The sequence below is a fragment of the Pungitius pungitius genome, chromosome 4 (genome assembly GCF_949316345.1).
Source record: "Pungitius pungitius chromosome 4, fPunPun2.1, whole genome shotgun sequence".
In the NCBI taxonomy this organism is placed as follows: Eukaryota; Metazoa; Chordata; class Actinopteri; order Perciformes; family Gasterosteidae; genus Pungitius; species Pungitius pungitius.
In genome coordinates this window covers 16,683,025-16,706,725 of record NC_084903.1, presented here as the reverse complement: position 1 = coordinate 16,706,725, position 23,701 = coordinate 16,683,025, and the positions used below count along the sequence as shown (strand labels likewise).

At 41.6% G+C, this 23,701-nt stretch overlaps 1 protein-coding gene across 6 annotated transcripts in view; it reads left to right on the top strand.

Annotated features, from left to right (window-relative positions):
* The window catches only part of esrrga (estrogen-related receptor gamma a), a 110,059-nt gene extending 87,597 nt beyond the window's left edge, over positions 1 to 22,462 (top strand). For all 6 annotated transcript variants that reach the window (XM_062561811.1, XM_037488148.2, XM_037488128.2 and 3 more), the window contains exons 7-9: positions 13,165 to 13,271; positions 13,367 to 13,529; positions 17,106 to 22,462. In XM_062561811.1, the coding sequence (XP_062417795.1) occupies positions 13,165 to 13,271; positions 13,367 to 13,529; positions 17,106 to 17,350 (515 nt within the window). In that variant the 3' untranslated portion in view covers positions 17,351 to 22,462. The remainder of the gene's footprint in view (positions 1 to 13,164; positions 13,272 to 13,366; positions 13,530 to 17,105) is intronic.
* Positions 22,463 to 23,701: the final 1,239 nt, after the last annotated feature.

Below are 23,701 nucleotides of genomic sequence, written 5' to 3'. Positions count from 1 at the left end.
AACCTCTTCATTATCAATTCAACCTCATCTCTCAAACCCCATCCCCTCCCACACCTCCAACCCCCCCCCCCCCCACCCTCTCCTTCTCTCACTCAGCCAACGACGCTGCCTTTCTCTTCGGTTGTGTCTGTCTGGATGTCTCTACGGAAACGGTAGTCCAATGATCTCGTTAGGTCACGTTATGAATGGTGTTCGCTTAGAGGTGCAGTCAACCAGTTGAACAGTGGCCTTTCAGACTTGCAGATATTCAGACATTTAGTTAGCAATCGGTCAGTCAAGTAACTGCGCAGCCAGTCAATCAACCAGTGAGACACCCAGTCAGTCAGCAAATATTGATTAATAGAAGTGTCCAGCTCCTTTTAGCAAATCAAATGTTGAGTCTCAGCAGCCAAAGGAACCATCGCGCGCACGTGCACACACACACACACACACACACACACACACACACACGCACACATACACAGAGCACTGACTTTGAAAGTGCAGCTCTCTAAATTAACACTGACACACATTATAACACTTCACTATGAGCTCCTAGAGAAGTATTTCTGTGTCTGCGTGTGTGCAGGCATGCACATGAGTGTGTGTCATTGTGTGTGTGTGTGCATGCGTGTGTGTTGTTGGAGGAATGTAAATGCCCGGACTAGTGATGATGTCACTGCCTGGCCCTCCTTATTAAGTCTGGTGCTGTCATCAATCAGCAAAGAGGTTGTTGGGCTTTGGGTCATAAAGTGGTAAATCACAAAAGAACCCTCCACACACACACACGCACACCTGATTCTCTTCCATTTTTTAAGTCATCGCCCACTGTCCCTCGCCCTCGGTGCCATTCCCCTCTGCAATGAAACCGCCGGCCATGGCTTTGGTCAATTTATCTTCTCTTAAACACATATGTTTCCTTCAACTGGGTGTGTTTGATTTCCATATCTGACGTTATAGATTATAGTTTGCGTTATGTGTTATTTCTGTGTGTATGTGCATGTTTGCGGGTGTGTGTGCGTGTGCATGCGTGCATTCGTTTGTGTTTCATTGTCCACGGTGGTGCAGAAAAGAGATGTTGTTTTCCAGTGTGTCACCACTATGGTATAGTCTTGCAGTTCAAACAAACACACACTTGTTTGCAGATGAAAACAAATATTGATAAAATCAAATTAGGAAAAGAATATTTGATATCCGAGTTTGGATTAAGTTGGGTTTTCTTTATTGGATTAAGCCTGTGGGTATTGGAAGCATTTCATCAATATTAGAAAAGAGCGGAGGGAAAACCTTTTCATTTTCTGTGCATTGCTTTTCTTTTCTACTTTACTTCACTTTGTGGCCGTTATGGCTTAATAATATGGGATCAGGAAGCTAAACATTGTCATATGAGTACATTTAAACAAAACCGATCCCTCATTTTCATTGGCCGTGTGTCTGTGGAATATCTGTATTTGGTTTAGATATACGAAAACTATTAAAGTACAGAATCATATTTCATTATGCTGTAATGCTTTTTGGGGGAAAATGCCAAATTTGATGTTTTCATTACCACGTCCCGCTCTTCCCCTCCCGTACATACACACGCGCACACAGGCGTGTTCTGTCCCTGAGGGCACGTTCAGTCTGTGTTGACTCTCCTGTCTGTCCGATGCCCTGTGTTTGTTTTGTCATCACAATGTTGACAGTGTTTCCATGACTATGTGCCAATGACGACACTCAAACACACACAGCTTTAAAAACACACATTATTTTCTACACACGACAGAAATATTCTCGCATACACACACACACACACATTCAGATTCATTTAGATTCAAGCAACCTAAAACTTCAGAAACACACAACTACCAGCTGTCTCTGTGTATTTGTCCCACCAGATCAGACCTGTAATCAAAAATAATTCAAAGAGCATAGAGTGGTGCATAAAAAATATCATCACATAACCACCACAACATTATTCTTTGTTATGTTCTGATTCTCAGTTAGTAAGAAAAGGAAATACCTGTATATTGGAAATTGCACTTAAGTTAAGAGTTAAAAGTAATGTGTGATGTAAATCCATTGTTTCTCCTGCTCAGCCTTTGATTAAAAGTAATTTCAATCATTTTGAATGCAATCTAAAAAATATATATATATATTAATGAAAGACATTTGGTCGATGGTTATTCAACTAAAAGTGAGAGAGAAACACAAATATTGAAGCCATGAGATTTGCTCTCAGCAGCCCTTTGCTGTTTTTCTTATTAGTGTGATTACATTAGCAAATCTAATTCATTTGTCTATCAGCCTTTGAGACACAGCCTGCAATCTGAGTACACCGACTAATCTGCATCAAATAATGTCTGTCACACACACACACACACACACACACCAGAAAAAAACTGCATAAATAAGCATGCACACAAACACATTGATCATAAATACACACAAACGTGCACTTCTGATCTAGCACTAATACACAGTAAATGTGCACAAATGCACACGTACACAGACGTGCACAGTTTTATAATACGTGACATCAGATGAGCAGTAACAAATAAATCAGCACACCATCTGAGCCCATCATCATCTAAGTCATCACTAGCAAACAGTCAGCTTTTACTACTTTCAATTTGCTTTTGTGTTTGTGTGTGTGTGTGTGTGTGGGTGTGTGTGCCTGAGAAAGAAAGAGAGAGAGAGATGATGTGATGTGATATGATATGATATGCTGGCGGGCATAAAGATAGATGATCATAATTACGCACAGGCCAAACTCCATTTCAAATCATCATCATCCTATTCTATCTGTTAGGGCACACGCGCGCACACACACACACACACACACACACACACACACACACACACACACACACACACACACAGACACCACACACAAAAAGGAATATAAAGAGTTCACACACATACATGAGTTCACAGTTGCCCACACACACACACACACACATAGCAGACACCTATGCATGCAGCAAATCTAGTGGAAGGAGGGACAGGCTTGTCATGGCATCACATTATTTCTGTCGGTTCATGCAAAGTTCACAGACCGGCAAGAAATAGTTATTCTCTCTCTCTCTCTCTCTCTCCCCACATTCTCTCTCTTTCTGTCTCCATCTTTTCTATCCTCCCTTTTCTCTTTATCTTTTGCCCTCTCCTCAATCTGTTTATCCTCCTCGGACTTCCTCTCTCACTTTTGCCCTGATCATTGATCCTCACCCCCTTCCCCTGCTCTCTCTCCTTTTTTCTCCTCTACTTGTTTTTGTCTATTCCTCACCTGCTTGCTCATCTTCCTCCGGTTGCCTTTCGTCTGCCTCTCCCTCTCTCTATCTCTCCCCCATTCTTTACCCATCATTCTTAAATAACGGTCCAAGATTCATCCTTTCCATCAGGGAATAAGCAGGTGGGAAAATAGGATTGGAGCGTGCCTGCCACCAGCCAGGAAAGACTTATAGTCCGTGCACACAACACACACAAAGAGACAAATGATTTATTAATTTGATAGCGGTATGAACCCTAAAACACATGGACACCTTTTGCAAATAAAGAAGAAAACACCGGCAGATAGTTTGGTCTTGCTCTTGCATCTGCGACCGAGCAGGGGTGAGAGGTGAAACAGAACGTCTAAGGCATGATCTTCCCATATTTGGGTTTATTTCCCTTTTTATTGGTTTGAACCTAAAGCTCCTATCAAATACGTTTTTTGTTAGGTTTTTCAATCAAATGCATTGACTACGCAGGCATGTTTGTTCACAACCCATCTGCTATGTGGCTGAAGACCACGACTCAGTATTTCACTGTGTGTTCGCACACAAAACACACACACACACGCCAGTAATAATGTCTGTAGTTTTTTGTCTATTTAATCTTGATGGGATGTTTCATCTGCAGGCTGCTATCACAGCTGGCTGCCTTATTGTCTGGGTCAGACGGATTGGTTTGTGTGCGCGTGTGTGTGCGCGCGTGTGTGTGTGTCTATCTGTGCTTCTCTGTGTGTGTTCCTGCCTGTGTACCCTTTCAGTTTGTGATCTGTTTGTGAGTTTAACGCGTGCATAGGTGTATGTAACAGCTGCACACACTTCTCTCACACATAAACACAAACATTATTTACCTACATGAACAGTATGCATGTATTCAAGTGTGTGTATGGTGCACGTGTGTGTGCTGTCCATCAAGCCACACGCACAGCCCTACCAAACCATTGGCTTGGTTGCTGATGATGACATATGAGTTCCTGGCCTTGGTAATGGCTGTTAAATCTCATAATTACACGCTTCTTTATTGCAATGCATAATGACCCCGCAGCACTATTGGACAATTAATTAAGATTTTCAGCCCAGGCTTTTTCAGGCCCAGATGAGGAGGTGGAATGAGGTCTAATGTTCGTGTCTTCGAGCTAGGACATTAAGACACAATGCTGTGGGAAAGAATGCTGTCTCTCTGTGCGCATTCGTTTTCATCTCTGTCTTTTCTTCAGTCTGTGTCTCTTTCATTCTCTGTCTTCTTTTTTTTTTTTCTAATGCACCAGTGTCAAGCCTTTTTCTCTCAATGCTTGTCCTGGATGTTGATATTGGAAACCATATCTTTAATCTGTGACGGTAAATTAATCCATGTGGAGTTTCTACGGTCCTCTCTCTGTGGAAAGCTACGGGGGATTAGGAAGATACAATCAACACAGCCTCATAATCTCATATACAGACACCAGGCTTGGACAGGGACCATTGGATTTTGTCTTAAAGCCACAATCAGCAAGTTTTTATTCATGAATCAATACTCCTTTTTATTGCAAAATGTTGCCCGTGTAAGTCTCACAATACATGTGACGACAAACAATCTTACGTAATAATCTTTGCATACAAAAACAGTGGTTTTGATTGCAGGGCAGCCCATTTGCTGATACTTGGGCTAGTCAGTAGAAATTGGTATTGCAGGATATTGTTCTGAAAAGATAATCCACCCAGAGATCAATAGACCACCACAACCCAGTTAATTGAACAATCTGGGAAAATGAATTAATCACACACTAGATAGATAGATAGATAGATAGAACATTTCCTCTTGACCCACTTGTCCTTCACATAATTCAATCACTGGCAATACGGTATTTCTCAGGAAGGATTCCCCCTTTCCACTTCTTACATCTAGAGGATTGCGGTAACAAAATATTTCAAGTTGGAATGTGTTGCCACCTGACAAAGCTAAAATTGTAGTACTGTACTTGGCATTGTTGAAGGCCACTGACTGAATGCTGCAGATGGCCTGAGAGGGACTCATTTTTTCAGTGTCTCGTCGAGTCTTGACTGACATGGGGTGACTTTCCCTCGGGTATGAATTTGGATGTAAGGTTCAATCAGTGTCTTAGTGTTTTTCATAATGATGCTTTCGAATAAATGGAAAGCGCCATTGAAACAAAGCAGTATGTCCAGCTGTGTTTATCTAGACGTCAGGTATAGGCATACAAGAGATACAATGATGTCCCCTTCGTTCTTTTATGTACGTATATGCTTTTGGTTTAAAAAGTTGTCTGTCAGCAGTCTATCTGTGCAAGAGAGACAGTCAGACAAACAGAGAGACGGACAGAGGGTGTTGGTGTGTAAGCTTCTCAATTTTGTGTACACACGGTTAATTCCCCTGACAGATTTGTGTGCACATGCTCTCCCACACAGTGGTTATCCCTGCCTGCATCAGCATTGTTTTTTGAAGAAGGGAGGGACAAGGATTAGAGGAAGACAGGATGGTCTGAGTAAAAGAAAAATAGGCAATAAGAAATAATGCCAGAAAAAAAGAAATTGTGTAGAAATAGTTATTTTGCATGATGTGCATTTCACCAAGATCTGCTCAAGCGGAACAGACTATTTTCCCTTGAGCAGCACACTTGACTTTATAAAGAGATAAGAAGGCATGACCTCAGTGGAGCTAGCGGCGCCACATACCCACACACACTCACCGACACACTCCTTCACATGGCCCTGGCGGAGCTGGAAGTGGGTAATTAAAATGTAAATATTGATATTTTATCATTTGAAATGCAATGCTCTTAATGTCACTCCATCTGGCGTCTCCACAGAGACTTGGGGTTGCCCTCAACGACCGGCCGCCCCCCACACCAGCAACCCCCGCCACAGCAACCGCTGTAACACACACGTCTCAGCTGTTGCTGTGTCTCCATTGTAGCTCTAATTAAGTATTAAATATTAGCACCCGCAACCGCAGAGGCAGCACACACATGTGCACGGGGAGAATACAGCACACGACCCTCCTCTCCACCTCTGTCTCTCCCCCTCTGACTCTCTTTCACACACACACACACACACACACACACACACACACACACACACACACACAGAGCTCTCATCCCCACCACAGCAATGGGAAGATTTTAAGTGTTAATCTTGCAGTGCTGCTGATGGTGTCTAATGTATGCAATTAACAGTCAGCCAGGGCTGAGGGTTTGGTAATTAGCTTGCTGTTCACACTGATTAGAGGCTACTGCAACCCTATGACTGCTCTACTCTCCCCGAGGCCGCACAGACAAAAGGGGGGATGTGGAGTGGCGAGTGGGGGAAGGTGGAAGGGGAAAGAAATAAAAAAGACGATATTTTAGCGAGCAATATGTGAGGGGGTGAATGGGATGATGGTGGTAAGGCATGTTTGGGAGTGGTACACGTATGTATGTGTATTTGAAAAGTCAAAGTAACTGTACAAAAATGTATCCGCTTTCGTCTATTGGTCATTTGGCGCGTGCAACTAAAATGCAGACACCTTAACGTCAACCAAGTTGTTTTTCATTTCAGAACTTCAATTTCAAGATCAATTAATCCTACCGAAAACCTAACCCTAATCTGCAGTCTTCAACAAAACATGTTTTAATATGCTCCTCCCTAATTAACAGTCAGTATTTTTTTCACTTCTGAACTAGTTCTGATGTCACAAAATCCTGATTGTACGTTCACATCAAGTGTTAAGAAACATTCTGTCAGGTTGACATGAGTCATGACAACAGGCATCTAGTATCAAATGGACCTCATTCTGCACATGAAGGTCAAACCCCTGAGTAAAGAAACAATGCAAAAATAAACTATTTTAATGCCAGTTTGCCAAATTGTTATGTATTGTTAAAGAAAAGAACTGTTCCTTGAACAACACAATTATTATCTCATTTGAATCTACCTTAAACCCCGGCCAGATAAAAGAGCATCAGCTATGGTAGACATGGCTCCGTTATACAAACATATTGAAACACTTGAAACACACTTAAGTCCACAGTATACGTAACCTTCCAATGGTTTGAAAGGCAACAGTCTTGTTTCTGTGGTTCCAACAGTTTTCCCTCTCATTGAAATGTAAAAGATTAGAACATGCTTGCAAGTTGGACATGAACATTTTCATGCCCTTTGCACGCACAAACACACTTTTAAGTGTTTTTGGACTTTAATATTATATCAACTCCCATTTTCAAAAACAGATCACATTTAGGTGCAATTGTGGGTGTGTCTTTAAGCCCCTCTAAATTAGCCAAATCTCTGGGTAGAGTTTTTTCCATTTCGTTGCGCATCTCTGTGTAATTAGGTCAGCTGGTGGATGGGTGTGCATTTGCCAGCGTGCATGTCGTGTGCCTGTATCTTGTGTGTCTGTAGTTTCAGCTTGGCCAAAGCCATCACAGGGGGTCCATGTTCATTTGGGCCGGCGTCTGGCTGTATGCTACAAAACAGTTTGTACACACACACACAGACACGGGCACACGCACTCAATCAGCATCACAAGGGAGCATTTGCCTTACACAGCATGCAACAATGTGCACACAAACACAAATTTAAACACAAGCGCATACAGAAGATGGTATGAGAGAGAGCAGAGCCGCATAACACGTGGTGCATACAGAACACACACCTGACTGCTGATCACTGCACGTGTCCTAATGCAATCTCTGTCACAGTGGGCCAGAAGACTTAAATCTGTCCCCTGCAGAACACAACACGTGTATAATACATAACGCACATAGACAATCCACAATCCTCCTTTCCTGCAATAAGGAACAGGACGATCATTAATCAGATTAAATCACAGTTCTTAAGGTTACAAATCATTAATCTACATTCAAGAGAAAGTTGCTATCGTTAAATTTTCCATTACAACAGAGAAGACAAATACCGGTAACCACACCAATAACACTAATATAGCATTGTTGGACACCACTCGTCCTTCTTGTTAATCTCTAATGAGGAGCTGTAGGCCACGCTACCCCTCTTACAGTGAACCTCACTTCTGCACTGTGCTTAATGGGGATTCAGTTTTGCTATGTTATGCTACATTTCTATGACATGTGTGAACCTTATGCAAAAGCCTCGAATACAGTGTTAGGCTTTGCTGTTAGATTGTTATGACACACTGAGAAGTTTCCAGTTTAATGTGTCCTGGGGTAATCGAATGAGACAGCAGAGCAAGCAGGCGCTTCATGAATGTTGAGGGGGCAGGTGGACTTGAATACAGAACCTAAACATGTTTGAAGAAACATATAACATAAAAAAAGAAACCAAACACTTAAAAAGAAACCATTGTATGTTATGTCAGACCGCAACGTCGCTGATTTAACTCCAGCGAGAGACATTAGTTGTATATCATTGCTCTCCAGATGCCTGCAGATGTTGGCTGAATTGCGTGTAAAAAAAAAAGCCTCCAAAATGCCTCCCTATTGCATATTTGTATCGCACCACAATCTTATACACTGGATATCAGCACAGTTACAACCCTAATCTGAAGATAATGATTAAATGAAACAGTTCAGCAAAATGTGTGAGGTTTTGCAGACAGACGAGGCCCATTCTGTCCAATCCACGTTCTCATACTGGGGGTTAAGTGGCAGTTGGCTCCTTCAGATCAGATGTGGTCCAACAACACTGAGCTGACCCGCGTCCATGGCAACACACACACATATTTTCCCCTGATCTTTGAGGTCTTTTTGATCTGTCGCTTTCAATTTCAATAATTCAATTGAGCAAATACAACAAGAAAACGTTGTCATCGCTGACACACAATTCAAATTTGGTCATTTACAAAACTGTCTTTCGCAGAGATCACGAAATTAGCGTTTTTGAGAGAAAAGGATGAAAATCGCAATTATGGCGTTGCTGTAATTGAAACATTTTTAATCAGCAGCGCTTTATGGGATGTTAAATTATTCAGTTTCTGTGTATGTAATACACGCTAACACGTATCAGAGACGTATTACCAATATGGTTTCCACTTCCTCAATTTCACCTTGAGTTTCTTTTATAAAACCAACATTCACAGGGGTTTTCCAATCACACCTTTTCATGTTAATATTATCTATAATAATTGGGACTAGATCAACATTGCAATCAGTTTTCACACCTGTCACATTCATAGACACACAGAATACGCCTCTTTGATGTATTAGGTATCGCAAACTATCGTACAAACACAAAGACGCGCATGGACATACAAGTAGCTTTACAAATGTCACAAACTACACACACACAAATGCACATGTACTCATAAGCATTACAATCGGTTCTCACTGGTTCCCATTTGCCCTCTAACCACAAGAAAACATATATAGGCCTCCTGGATATGTGTGTTGGTGTGTGTCTTCATAGCAACTGGGGCGTGAGAGAGGGCTATCCTGCGTGTGTGTGTGTGTGTGTGTGTGTCTGTGCCAGACTGTTGTGCGGTCTCGGGTGTAAACGTGCAGTCAGGACTCATTTGGCAGACAAACAGGCCGCAGGGTGGCTGGGGAATCGACGTGTGTTTGTGTGTGTGTTTGTCTTTACGTGTGTGTCTGATAGAGCAAAAGGCAGAGGAAAGAAAAAAGAAAAAGAGCACAAGAGCAAGCAGTAGAGGTTAAGTCTGCATGACTGCACTGCAGCCTCTTTCTGTCAGACCAACGTGTGGCGCACACACACACACACATACCTACACACACCCTTTCAATCTCCTTCTGTACCTGCACTGATAGCAGAGAGCGTCCTAATATTTTACCTGATTTGAGCAAAAGCACAGACACACACACACACACGCACGCACACAGTCTGTGTCACTTAGTTGACCTCACGCACACTTTAACTAATCTCAATCAAATTCAACACATTGTGTTTGATAAAAATATTAGTAATAATGTCTCGAAAAATGTAAATGTATATACAAATAAATGGTTTTGATATAGGAAGTCGTACATTGTAAGAGAGATGAGAAAAGATGTAGATGAGTTATTTCAAAGACATAAGGATATATCCAATATCCAATAAGGGTGTCCAAGGAACACTTTACTTGTATGTCATGTAGCAATTCTCTTCTTTAAAGTTTATATCAAAATATAACTTTATTTTCATGTACACCACTGTACATTCAGCTCAGCCCGGCTCTACCACAGTAAACACTGTACAACGCTCACAAATACCCACAAACCCACTCATACTTCCACATATAGTATGCAATGCCTTATCAACAATGGCCAGAAAGGGAATGTAATTAGAGCCAAATAGGGAACCTTCCTTTGTCAAGTGAAATCACAGGTATGAAAGAAAGGTCTCCGCCCCTCCCAGCCTCACTACCACCACCTTTTACTTTCTTCTCTCCTTCGTCTCACTCATTCTCATGCTCTCTCTCTCTCTCTCTCCATCAATACCTCTCTCTCTCTCTCTCTCCATCATCAGCACTAAATTCCCATTGATGTTTCTTTTCTTCTGCTGTATCGATCGCTTCATGAGAAGGAGGGGAGGAAGCAAAGAAGGGAGAGATGGCGTTATCTGTTAATTAATTTGTCCTAAAGCTGGCCGCCTATTAATCAGACAGATAAGAGGCATTGGATGGCTGAACAGCGCAGACAGGCTAGTTGGGGAGGGGAGGGGTTGAGAAGGCGCACATACACAAACACAGAGTAATACACACGGAGGGAGACGCACATGCAGAGACCCACAAAACATGTACGGGAATGTATGCATATGAGGATAATCCCGCCTGCTTAAAGGACAGTAATGTGAATTGCGTTCAAGTATGCAATATAAGCATGCAGATATTCATGAAAACCTCACTCACACCCACATACACACAACCACGTCCTGATAAAAATCATTGGCGTGTACCTCAATAAGAAAAAAAGCTGCACTTTCAGCTCAATAAATTAATCACAGGGGTTTTAATTATCGGTATTTCCTTTGTGCGTGTGTTTGTGCATGTTATGTGTAATCAGGGAGATGTTTGTGGACGTGTGAGGTATGTGTTAATCAAATTATGGACTCAAGGCCCAGTCATTCAGCCATGTTTTAGATGACATTAACATTTTTCGTATGTATCCATGACTCAGTGTGTGTGTATGTGTGTGTGTGTGTGTTTGTAGGTGTGTCTCTGTGTTTGCTCCCAATAGCAAAGCGCTGAAAATTGCCCTGCCCTCACAAACACACAACCAGTGACAGCATCAAATGATAGCAACCCCTTACTCATGTGCTCATCTCTTCACTTGACCCCAGGGGTTTAAACAGATTCAATAAGTGTGTCCGTTAATTTTAGCGGTGCCCACGCTCATTCCCCTGCCCACGATGAGTGGAGAAGTCTTCAGCATCCCCTTAAGACGTGTGCCTCTGTGAAAGAGATGTGTGTGCACACCAGGGTGTGTGCGTGAAGACCCCCTTAAGAAATTCACCTCTAATCCCTTCTGATGATTTCATTAAGTAGAAGAAGACACTGCCAGTTGGCAACAGTACTGCTTCCTTTACTGTGCAGTGTGTGTGTGTGTGTGTGTGTGTGTGTGTGTGTGTGTGTGTGTGTGTGTGTGTGTGTGTGTGTGTGTGTGTGTGTGTGTATTAATTTGAATTCCTATGCATAGATTTATGTATATGTGATACTATATGTGCGTGTGTGGCGGTGTCTATCTACTGTATGAATGTGTGTTTGTGTGTATCAGCAATTTGTTGGACATGTTAACAGTTGAATGAATTGGAGTACATTACAAACAACAATAGCTTGCAACCTGGACATAATGAGACGCCTGACATTACCCATCAACACGTTGTGAGATAAGAGCCCCTAATGCACGCGCACACGTACACACACCAACACACATACTGTCATACACCTACTATCTCAAGAGGAGGCAGCATGGCAGCAGATGTTGATTAAGAAATATCTTCCCTCTCATCTGCCTGCGTCTCCTGGCAGGATACTCCTCACACAGACACAGACACACACACACACACACACACACACACACACACACACACACACACACACACACACATACATACACACACCAACACTGGAGGGCTGCAGTGAGGTCTGACAGGTTTGCTCACATGGGCCACTCTCTTTACTTTTCCTATGAAGGCCTGCACGTGCACGTATAAATGAACAGGTGTTTTGAGGACGGGACAGCTGTGAGGAAAGGTGTGAGTGGGCAGGTGTTCCATTAAAGATATTGACAAAGAGAGGGAGTGAGACACCAAACGAGACGCTGGTGCGCTTAAGTAAGGATGTAGTCGAAGCGTTTGAAATAAAGCAACGGAGATATTACAAACAAAATGAAAGATTAATGCTGCAAGCACAAACAGACCAGAGATCCAAATAGAGCGGACATGCAGTCCGAGATGTATCATGCTGGATGGAGGGAAGGTGAAGCCAGAATCAGACGCACAGATGGTCAGTCGTAGATAGACACCGACAGATAAAAGGCCATGGATTGCGATTGGAGAGACAGACAGATACAGACGTAGGCAAATAGAAAGACATGGATTGACACCAGAGCAAGCAGAAGTTTTGAGGCCATAGCAACAATAGAGTGTGTGCGTGCGTGCGCGCGCGCGTGCACGTTGAAGCGTTGCAGCGGCGATGACCAGCATTGATCCACGGAGGCTGTGTCAAGGGGAGATAAGGCCCGCCTTTCCCCAGAGAACGGCCCAGGGCACAGGGGAGCGAGGAAGAGGAGGACGAGGAGGAGGACAACTGGTCAACTGGATGGATGGAGGGGGGGAGGGAAGGGAGGAGAGCCGATCTTGACCCTCACGCACACGCTACAAACCAGCTTTACTCACTCCTTTTCAATTGCGCTTAGTTTTACTTTTTCAGAACAGCTGTTTATGTTACTACTTTCACCGATGAAAACACAGTGCAGGGCTCGTTGCTGTTTTTGGGGCTGAATAATTAACAATCCTCCCTCCTGCTTTTCTTTCTCTCAATTGTCCCCAGGGTTCTCTACGCTTTCTTTGGCAGACCAAATGAGTCTACTGCAGAGTGCATGGATGGAGATCTTGATCCTACGGGTTGTGTACCGCTCCCTGTCCTTTGAAGACAAGGTCGGCATACATTTTTTTGCTTATTGATCTAATGAAATATATAAATATATGCATGAAGGCATGTTCATTTGCAACCTCGTTGTGTCTGTTATTAGTTGGTGTACGCTGAGGACTACATAATGGACGAGGACCAGTCGAAGCTCGCCGGGCTTCTGGACCTGAACAATGCCATCCTTCAGCTGGTCAAGAAATACAAGACCATGAAGCTGGAGAAGGAGGAATTTGTCGCTCTCAAGGCCATTGCTTTGGCTAACTCAGGTAGGAAATTCTTCCCTTTTTTTTGACTGTGTGTCTGTTTGAGTTTGTTTTCATGCGACTGGTAGAGAAAGAGTTAATCCGTGGAATCTCCCGCCCCACGGGACTCATTTAGACTGAACCATCAAAGGACGGCTTTCAATACTCTGCATCTAAAAACACCCGCAGACACACAGCGGTTACACTGGCTGCATACTTCCAGAGTGTTTTTTTTCTTTTACAGCACCTGCCGTTGTCAGACCTCCCGCTTTCACTGTCGAAGCCTCACACGTGTTTGCCATCATTACTCTCAATAGCCACCCCTACCAACAATTACTTAATAAATACATACACACGGCAAAGGTACAAACATGCACTAATTTCCAACCAGAAACTCACCTCCGACCCCCAAACAAAGTGGCGATCCCTTTTACAATTAGCATAGTCGTCTCTTCAGATGCCTGTTAAATAAGCTGAAATCATTAGAACCCAAAGTCTGTCGATACAGGCCCCTCTCTGATGTGTCCAGCGGCATCGACAGCTGACTGACACACTCACGCACACACACACGGCTTCCTCCTCCCATGACCCGTCTTTTGAACTTTGTCTTGGAAGCCGGCCAGCTCTTCAGTACTCTTTAATTACAAGGGGGTGGCTGTCAATACAATGTGTTTAAATGGTAGAGTGCAATGGGAGAGCTTTGAATAGGGAGGGAGGAGCCTTTTGTTCCTATTCTGCCACCATCAACGCATATATACTTTGCCGCTTTTTCTCTAATATTCCAATTGTATCTTTCTGTCTTTGACAAATACGTGAAGACATTAAAGTACAGAAGTTGTTGTTGTGCACTTTAATGTGAGCAACTAAAACCATTTGCTCACAAACTTCAGCACATGATATCATGCACGTTCAGAAGGTATTGACGTGTTATTTTTCCATTGGGTGACCATCCATCTCTTGGCCGTGGCCGTTTGTGTGTATGTGTCAGTCTATAAATGGTTCTGCTGGCTGGATAAGAGTGTGGATGACCATAATGGTGGTTATGAAGACTTCTTTGGCAAACCGGTTCTGCTTTGTGCCTGTAAACCCAATGGTGGGATGCATGAACTGGTCTGGTAGAGAGAGCGGCTTAAATGATAGATGAAAGATGATGCAGATTTATCTGCATCATCTGTAAAATCTAGGTATTGTTAAGCCTTTCGTGTCTATTGCATTTTCCAACAGGACGTCATCAAAATGCTTCTTTCGTCCCCACCAAAATCAAAATGTATTTATTTTTTTTAAATACAAAAGACAGAAAGCAAGAACTTTACATTTCACACTATGGAACCAGAGAAGGTGTTTCCTTGATAATTCATTGAATTAAAAGTATTAATCCGCTTAGGGTCAACAAATCTTTTTCTGTTGTTATATCAGTCAGATCTTTAGTCACACATTGACACACAAACTCACACAAAAGCTGAAATCCCTTGTGTTAGTTTGGCACATCCAACTCAAAATGTACGCATATAAACCTGGGGAATAATTATCCATCAAAAGCTTACTTCACTGTGGACCAAACTCACATTTGTACACAGTTGTTCTTTGAAGTGATTGAAATCATACAGCTGACACCAAAAAAAAGGAACTTTGCATTATTACTCAGACTCTGACTGCTGTTTAAGACAACAGAATGCTAGCATTAGCATTTTGAAGGGCACTGACACTAATTAATTCACAGGATGCTAATCGTCTGCATTAATGAAGCCAAGCCTTAAGAAATGTTAGCAAACGTGCCCCACATGTAAAGACAGCTAAACTAGCCATGGGAAACAAGTGTGTGTCGGTGTGTGTGTGTGTCTGTGCATTAATGTGTGTGTGTGCACTGAGAGTTTCATGTTAAAGTGTGTTCACGTGTGTTTCAACAGACGTATGTGCGTGTGCTCATTAACGCCTGCTGTTTTCCTTGTGAGTGTGCTGAGGGTCAGAGCTGGGGAAGCAGCGGCTGTACACCAGCGTTAATACTAAACGCAGCGTGTAATTAAAACTATGTGAAACTCATTCAACTTCATTTTAACGCGTCGTCATTGGAGGCTGCACTTCAGGTGACCACTTTTTAGTAATCCAAGAATAATGAGGGGCATGGAGTTGTTTAACAATTTCGACCAATAGTAATACTCATAAATTAGTACATTCAGGACATCAATATTTGTTTGTTTTACATCTGCCCAGTTTATGTTGTGGCTTTACTTAACAAGAGAGGCATAAGAGATTTAATATTGGGCCTGAAAATGTTATAAATAAATAAAGTAAAAATGAAAGAAAATAATGATACAACAATTCAGATGAGAATCCACTTCATTAACCATTCCCGCATCAAAGCTTTTCGCCTAACAAAATGTCATTGAACTGCAAAGAAATAACAAAAATCCAGACCTCTGGACAACCCGCACTATTTAAACTGTGAGAAAAGTAAAGAAAATAGAACAGATAGAAGCTGAGTTTGGTATTGATCCTATAGAATCCAAGCCACTGACTGGTCTGGTCCTGCATACTGATACATGCATTACACTCTATAGATCCACCACTTTGATTGTGTTTGTGTAAGCGCAGACCTCTATGTGTGTGTGTAGCTGCGTTACCACATTTTAGCTTGACAGTATAATTTTTACGATTCCCATACCATGAAATGCATGTTTGTGCAATTTCAGACTTTCTTTTTCTAGGCTCACTGGTGCGTAAGTGTGTTTGTGTTCATCAGGTGTGAGCACGGCTTTGTGTCAGAAGTACAGCACCATAGTTTTGTTTTAATTGTTCTACATGCACTCAAACTGTAGATCTCATCCCCTGTGTGTGTGTGTGTGTGTGTGTGTGTGTGTGTGTGTGTGTGTGTGTGTGTGTGTGTGTGTGTGTGTGTGTGTGTGTGTGTGTGTGTGTTTGGGTGTGGTGGCCTATCAATAGTTTCCTTGTGATTATTATTTAACATGCATGTAGTCATTGATCGGAGACATTGATCGGAGGTTGCAAGCTAAAGGCCAGCTCCCATTAAGACTTTGCCTCCCCACGGGGCAATATGGAGCATTACTATTGAGGGGCATTCTCCCCCTTTACTGCCACATATGCTAAAACGCACCTTACATGCCAACTCATAGAGAGATTACAGATTAACACACACACACACACACCGACTCACAGAGGCTCCTGCATCTCTCATCATTCTACAAGTCCATCTCGTCTCGATGTGTGTTCACTCCCGTAGATCCACACTTTGGAGCCAGAGAAGTCAGCAGACATTGCTTTTAATGCCCCAAATCCTGAATTCAGGTGTAACCAGACAACCAAAACACTGATGCTGTTGTTTATATTCAAATAAAGATTGAGAGATCACATTGCAATACACTTTCCTACCCTGAGTTTGTGACCTTTCAGTGGGATCACTGCAATGAGGCTGTTTGGATTTTGTGTTTGATCTTCAGCCTTCCAGAGTTCACGCCAGCTTTCTGCAGTGATAAACCTGACCTCATGACCATTTCAGTCAGCTCAAGGGGCTGACTAATCCACATTTAATCTACATTTTTCTCCTCAATTAAATTTGAGTCCTATCTTTTTGTCTTTTTCTAGACTCCATGCATATTGAAGATGTGGATGCAGTGCAGAAGCTCCAAGATGTGCTCCATGAGGCCCTGCAGGACTACGAGGCCTCCCAGCACCAGGAGGACCCCCGCCGGGCCGGCAAGCTGCTCATGACCCTCCCCCTCCTCCGCCAGACCTCCACCAAAGCTGTGCAACACTTCTACAGCATCAAGCAGGACGGCAAAGTCCCGATGCACAAACTGTTCCTGGAGCTGCTGGAGGCCAAGGTCTGAGGACGGGAGAACAGATCCACGGACAGCTAGACGCCGGTCCGAGTCTCACTTTGAATGACCTCTTGCTCTTTTACACACAGACACTCTCACGCAAACACACACGCACACACACACACCGAAATTCCTGAAGTACTTCTGCTGACAGCCTCCCCTTTGAATAAACAAGAAGTCCGAACCTCGTACCTGAACCCCGGAACCTCCAGCGACGTTCACAAAGGGTGCTCTCTCACCCTTTAGTTCTGGGGAAACGTGCTGACACACTGAAATGACCCCGAAATGACCAAGGGAAGAAGACATTTCCTTTAAAACTATTGAAAACCACTCAATAGTTACCACAGTGTCTCCGAACATTGAAGACGGCAAAACTTGTATGCATTTAATAACAACTAAAATGTTGTTAAAAGACATGCGCTTGAATGAGGACATTTAAAAGAAACTAAAAACTTCATTTTAGTTCTACGAGACTTTACGACTGCACTTGTGTCTCCTTTCCCCGCCCCATTTCAAGATGTTTTGTAAGTGTTCACGAAGGAATCGAGTGGAGAGAAAAAGGAACACTAAAGAACTGTTCATTACGTGTGTTGGTAAATTACGTGTACAATGAGATTTGGATGGATGGACAGGAAAAAAAAAGAAGAGGAGATTTGCCCTGCCAAAGAATGGAGCTCATCCATTCAAAGGATGCCAGCAAACTTTAAACGTCACATCCCAAAAACTGTCTCTGGTCTACCGGTGGCTTTCAATGCTGGGCCTCAAGACTGCTGCTGGTTTTCTCCTCCACCAGTGATTCAAAATGTGTGTGATTATTATGAAAACCAGCAGGGCCGGGACCAGGGTTAGAAACCACTGCTGTAAACATGCTTTTTTTTGTTTTTCCCAAAATTCAATTCCTGGTTTCCCATGACTCCGTTACTTCAACCCAACTTCACTATTTGTTGTATTTACTGAAGGCCATGGCCTCCCAAAATACTGTCAGTACACCCATAGAATTGGTGTGGCTGAAAATGTATTCAAATATCCAAACCTCTTGAAGTTTGATTAACTGACAAGAGTTCACGGTGTCGATATTTTACCAAACAACCAATCGATGATTGATTCCTGTTTGTCCCGCTGGTAGATGAAGGCTCCGTCCACATTCTCTGTATTTCTTTTATTAAGAATGGTCCAGCCCGTGCTCATTGCCCAAACCAAACCCCAAACACTGCAAAGCGTCACTCCGGCACAGCCCTCCGTGCTTTGTTGCATTCACAGCGTCCAGCGCATCTCTGGAGAGTTATTTTTGGGATTCATTCGGGGAGCGAAAGTGTCGCTTCAGTCGCTCAACGCAATACGAACCGCAAGGAAAGGTGTCCTGACAAAACTGATTGAACAACAACTCCTTATTTCTCCTTATCTTCTTTCTTTTCTTTCTCAATTTATATATTGAAAATAATCTTAGCAATGAAAGCAGTATTAGGGTTGTAAATAACTGTCATCCTGTATATGACATATAACACGGCTTTGTTTTCGTTATTAATCTTGTCTTCTTAAAACCGAATCAATCGATATGTCGTTCCTTTTTTCTATCAGCTTGACCACTTTCAGCAATTATCATATATATATATATAAATACATAAATATAACAAGTAATAATGTATTAACAAATCAGCGTTTATCTTAGAAAACTCTGAGCCATAGTGGTTTTAAAGGGAGGGTTTGTGCATATGGACTAAGTCTGCATATTAACATAACGTGCCAGTCTTAAATTTGGAAGAGAAAAGGGGATTTGAGGAGAGTTTGTATCTTCTCTTTTTCTCTGTAACTTGCCATAAGCTATTAGATAACATTCAATATTTCATTTGTGAGGGAAAGTAAGAAGGGAACAAGTATGGACCAGATATGTGACGATGGAATGTTAATCTGTCAAAATCAATGAACCACCACAATGGCTGCTTCGTGTTAGCTCGCTATTCCACTTCCTGTTGTCAGAGACTTTATTTGAACATTTTAAAATACGTGCTCATATGTTTTTATGGTGGAAACCATCCATCCTAAGTAAAATTGATCAAATTGATCAAATTGATGATAGGTAGTCTTATGAGTTAATTGTAAAGCGGTTTTTGCTCTTATTCATATATATATATATATGCTTATCATTCGTCCACTAAATCCTAACATTGACAACATTTTAAGTGGACAGGCAGAATTCTCATCAATAGCATTTTTGCATTTGATGTGAATTTGATTGCCTAAATTAATTAAACCTGTTACCGCACAGACGTCCTTAAAGTAAAAGTCAATACTTACCCATTCAATTTAAGTGAAGTGTTTAGCTGCGAGAAATAGAAGCTGCGCTTACCGGACAATTTTTCAGTCGAATGAAGAAACATTGATTTCATCATTATAGTGAGACCGTACGGCTGACGGATCACAGCTTTAACAGGCAGACAGTTGAGGGATCTTTTTACATCATTGTTTGCCATTTCAGAAGCCGAATAAGAATGCCAAAATGTATATTGTAGATGACGGTTTAATTTAATCTAAAATGGCAACCTGTCACAGCAGAAGAGTGCAGCAATTTAGGTATAGTTGATCTTTAACATCATGCTCTGTATCAAATATCAGTAAGGGGTATTTTCTCAGCGTTCTTAAACATTGTATATTGTAAATTATACAGATTATAATTCTAAAATAAGACATTTTTTTGAAAACAAAATAAGAAGAAAAAAAATGTAGTTCAGCCTCGATGTGTGTTTCATGTTCGCTGTTTTTTCTATCAAGAAAAAACCCAGTTTCTTTATTTTTATGTTTTTTTTGTTTCAGTCTTTCTGTTTGTTCCTCTCCTCCTCTTGGAAGCCCTCTAAGGCGTTGCGGTGTACTCTTTCTTGTGGTGATTTCCGTTCTTGTGCTGTGTGCTTCTTCTTTAAACAACAGAGTAAACTGGAGGCCACGTTGTCTGTCTTGCGAATCCGTCCACTGGGGCTCTGGGCTCCGGATTCCCTCTCAACCAATCCAACTGGGTTCAAGGCTCTTCTTCTAGAAATTAGACCACCAAGATCAAATTACAGTATTCCTCTTTACCAAACTATACATAAATAATGAAATATTTAGTACCTAAACGATGAAACAACATACGAGTATTAAAAAAGGGATCATTTGTGTACATTTCCTGTAGAATTAACAATATACTGTATATCTTTAGGCTAAAATAACGATGAAATGAAAAGGACATTTGAGTAATTCAGAACTGTAGGTGACTCTTTTTTGATAACTTGCTGTACATAACTGCCTTCCATTCAGCTCGACTCAATCATCCACTGTTTCAAGAGAAAATATGAAGATGAAAGACTTCTTTCCCCGTAGTTGTGTCCCGTTTTAAGATTGTTTACAGGAAGATACCTTGTTTTACAACAAAGAGTTGAAAAGTGATCGGACGGTTGAAATTTAGGACTGCCATTTTTTTTTTCGTGGGTTGACGGGAATTGTTAAAGAAAAGCTCAACGTGTTTAGTTTGCATTTGCTGTTTCTCTGCTCGATGCACAACACAATATTGTGCGACCTGGTTTGGCCCCAGAATTAAGAACTCAAGATTTAAACTCAAAGTCTCCTTTAATGAACATGTTACTCTAATCCTTTTGCCTCTTTATACACACATTTATAAAGTGTGCGCTAATAGCATTAATTCTTGCTTGAACTCATCAAAGGTGTTAAACATTAACATATAATCTGAGAAAAACATACACACAAACAATTTAACAGGTGCATATAAATATATTTAGGCAAAATCCCTGATGACAGGTGAATTTCCTGTTTTGATTGTAACTGCAAACACCTTCTCTTCAGACAGATGGTATTTCTTATCATCCACTGTACATCATTTGAAAAAACGATTTATGGAAGAAAGGTGCTCTTTTCTTACCATTGTTTCTCTTCTTAATTTATTTGTCGATTGTCAAAACAATGCCGTGTACTTCTGGACGATTCAAGGCGATGAAAGATGTTACACGTCTCCCCGAGGCTGTAATGGCTGGAATTGATTTTAACATGAAAAAAGTTACATTTCTAAGCTTACAAATACTGATATGAAGTTATATGTTTCGTGACAGGAAATGGTTCACCCAGTGCCACTTTGTTATAAAAATAATAAATCTACCAGCTAAAATCAGGAGGGAGACTTTGTGATTCTTTCAGAGGTTTTGTTGAAATTGCTGCTCATAGCCAAGATATTATTTAAATGTATTAGACAAAACAGTTTTTTCTTTTTCTTTTTTTTGTTTAAAAAAGCAATATTTTGTGCAATGACGAGACGTAAGCTGCACTTGTTTGTGTTTGTATTTTACTTGTAAATGCTGTTGAAGCTGTTAAACTTATTCTGTGGTTTAAGCTTAAACCATATAAATGACGACAAACCAAACTAGTATTTTCTAAGACAAGTGTTGGACGAAGAACTGTCTGGGACATCGATAGAGAAAGTTTGACCTGGTTGCACTTTGGACACCGTGTTATCGCCCAGAACTCACATCCTATTAGTTGCAAATACTCTATGAAACAATAGATTAGCTGTAGCAGAAGGATGAAGTTGTTAAGGCTGCCCCTGAAACGTGTCTATCTACAACTCGACAGCGTTTAGTCATTTAGCTGTATTTAATCCCCAAATGTAACTGCTGCAGCTGACCCCCTCAGACTGAATTTGCAAATGAGAAGAAAATATTTTACGGGGGGGGGGGGGAGCACGATGACAAATTTGGATTCATAAGATATTCGGCGCTCGAGACGTCCCTGGCGCGGTGGAGAAGAGCTGTGTATGAGAGAAGACCCTGTAGTGTTATTAAAAACATGTCTGTAGATTTTAGATGTGCTTCACATCAGTAAATGGAAAAAAAAAGAAAAAAAGAAACAATAACCTGTATATTTTTGTGACGTGTATCATACAAGTGTGCTCCAACAATAATGTCCATTTGTGTAAATGTATTTATTTCACATTGTATATAATGTTCAATGCAAAAAGAGAGACCTATGATTCTGTAACTTAAACTACTATGGGTTGAAACAGTACATGTGTTACTCAAGACTATGCCTTTCAGGATTATTACAGTAGAGCAATATCAATTAAAACCAGGCTTCCAGTTTTGACACCTGTCTTTTGTCTCTGATTTACACACGCATTTCCTTTCTAGTATTAATAATAACCACATAATTTATGAGATGGATCACAGAGCCAGCACGCTGGGTTCCAGCAGCGCTGTACTCCTCAAGATTATGTTTACACCACCTTTAGAAAGACAACAGTCCTGAAAAAAACAGGACCTATTTATGTGAATGAGGTGCCAACGCAGAGGGCGTTTTGTTAGTCCGCCAAGAAGGTTGGAGTTGTGCTTTTGCAGGAATGTTACCCAATAAAAATGATAGATGCGATGTTTAAACTGGAACTCCCAGATTCCACGTCTCTGCAAACCAACGAAGACTCTTGCGTTGCTTGAGCGCAGAATACACGCCGCGCCGCCTGAAGCACACCTGGCCCGAGTGAGAAACCCAGGACAGGACAAAAGGACACAAGCATCAAGCATGATTGATGGCCATCAGGCCATTTGCCTATACAAGGTCAGAGAGGCAAACAGGGACGGTTCTCTAGCCACAGTGAAACTATCAATGTAGCCAAGAAACACACAACATGAAACAAGTTCATGTTTTTATAACACATATGAGGTTTTTCATACATTTCAGCAACCAAACAGAGGATTATACAACAGTGGCTGTCAAGGTATCGTGGTTATCAATTGTTTACTAATGCAAATTTTTTTATTAAGAGAATCCGAACGTGGACTTAGAGGTGAACTCTTTGCTGCTGTCACAATACTTTTTGTTACCATCCTTTCATGTGAAGTCAAATAAAAGAGAACTGTGAGAAAAGAGTGAAAAGGAGGGGAAGAGAGGGTGAGCAGGGGGGGGGGGAAGAGAGGAAGGGGTAACAGCTTGCTCCGGTGGGTGGCTAACTGCAGTCCATTCTGAATTATATGGCCAAGGGCACTAAACTCTCTCACACACACACACACACACACACTGATACATGAAATAGAAATATTTTATAAAAGCCACAAACATGACAAGAACACCAACACAATCAAACTCATCACATTATTTCTCTCTATTAACTGTTGTGTTTTAAATCATTGTTTTATCATTATTTATTATTATTTATATTTTAAAACCCTGTTTAGATTTTCTTTAGTTACCCACTTGTTTTTTAACACCCCATGCTTTATTTTTTCTCCCTCCCTCTCTCCCGATAGCGAGCAGCGGTAAATGGGACGCAGAGGCCAGATATTTAATGTAGCAGAGAGCTGTGAAGAAGCCTCTTTCTAACAGGGAGAG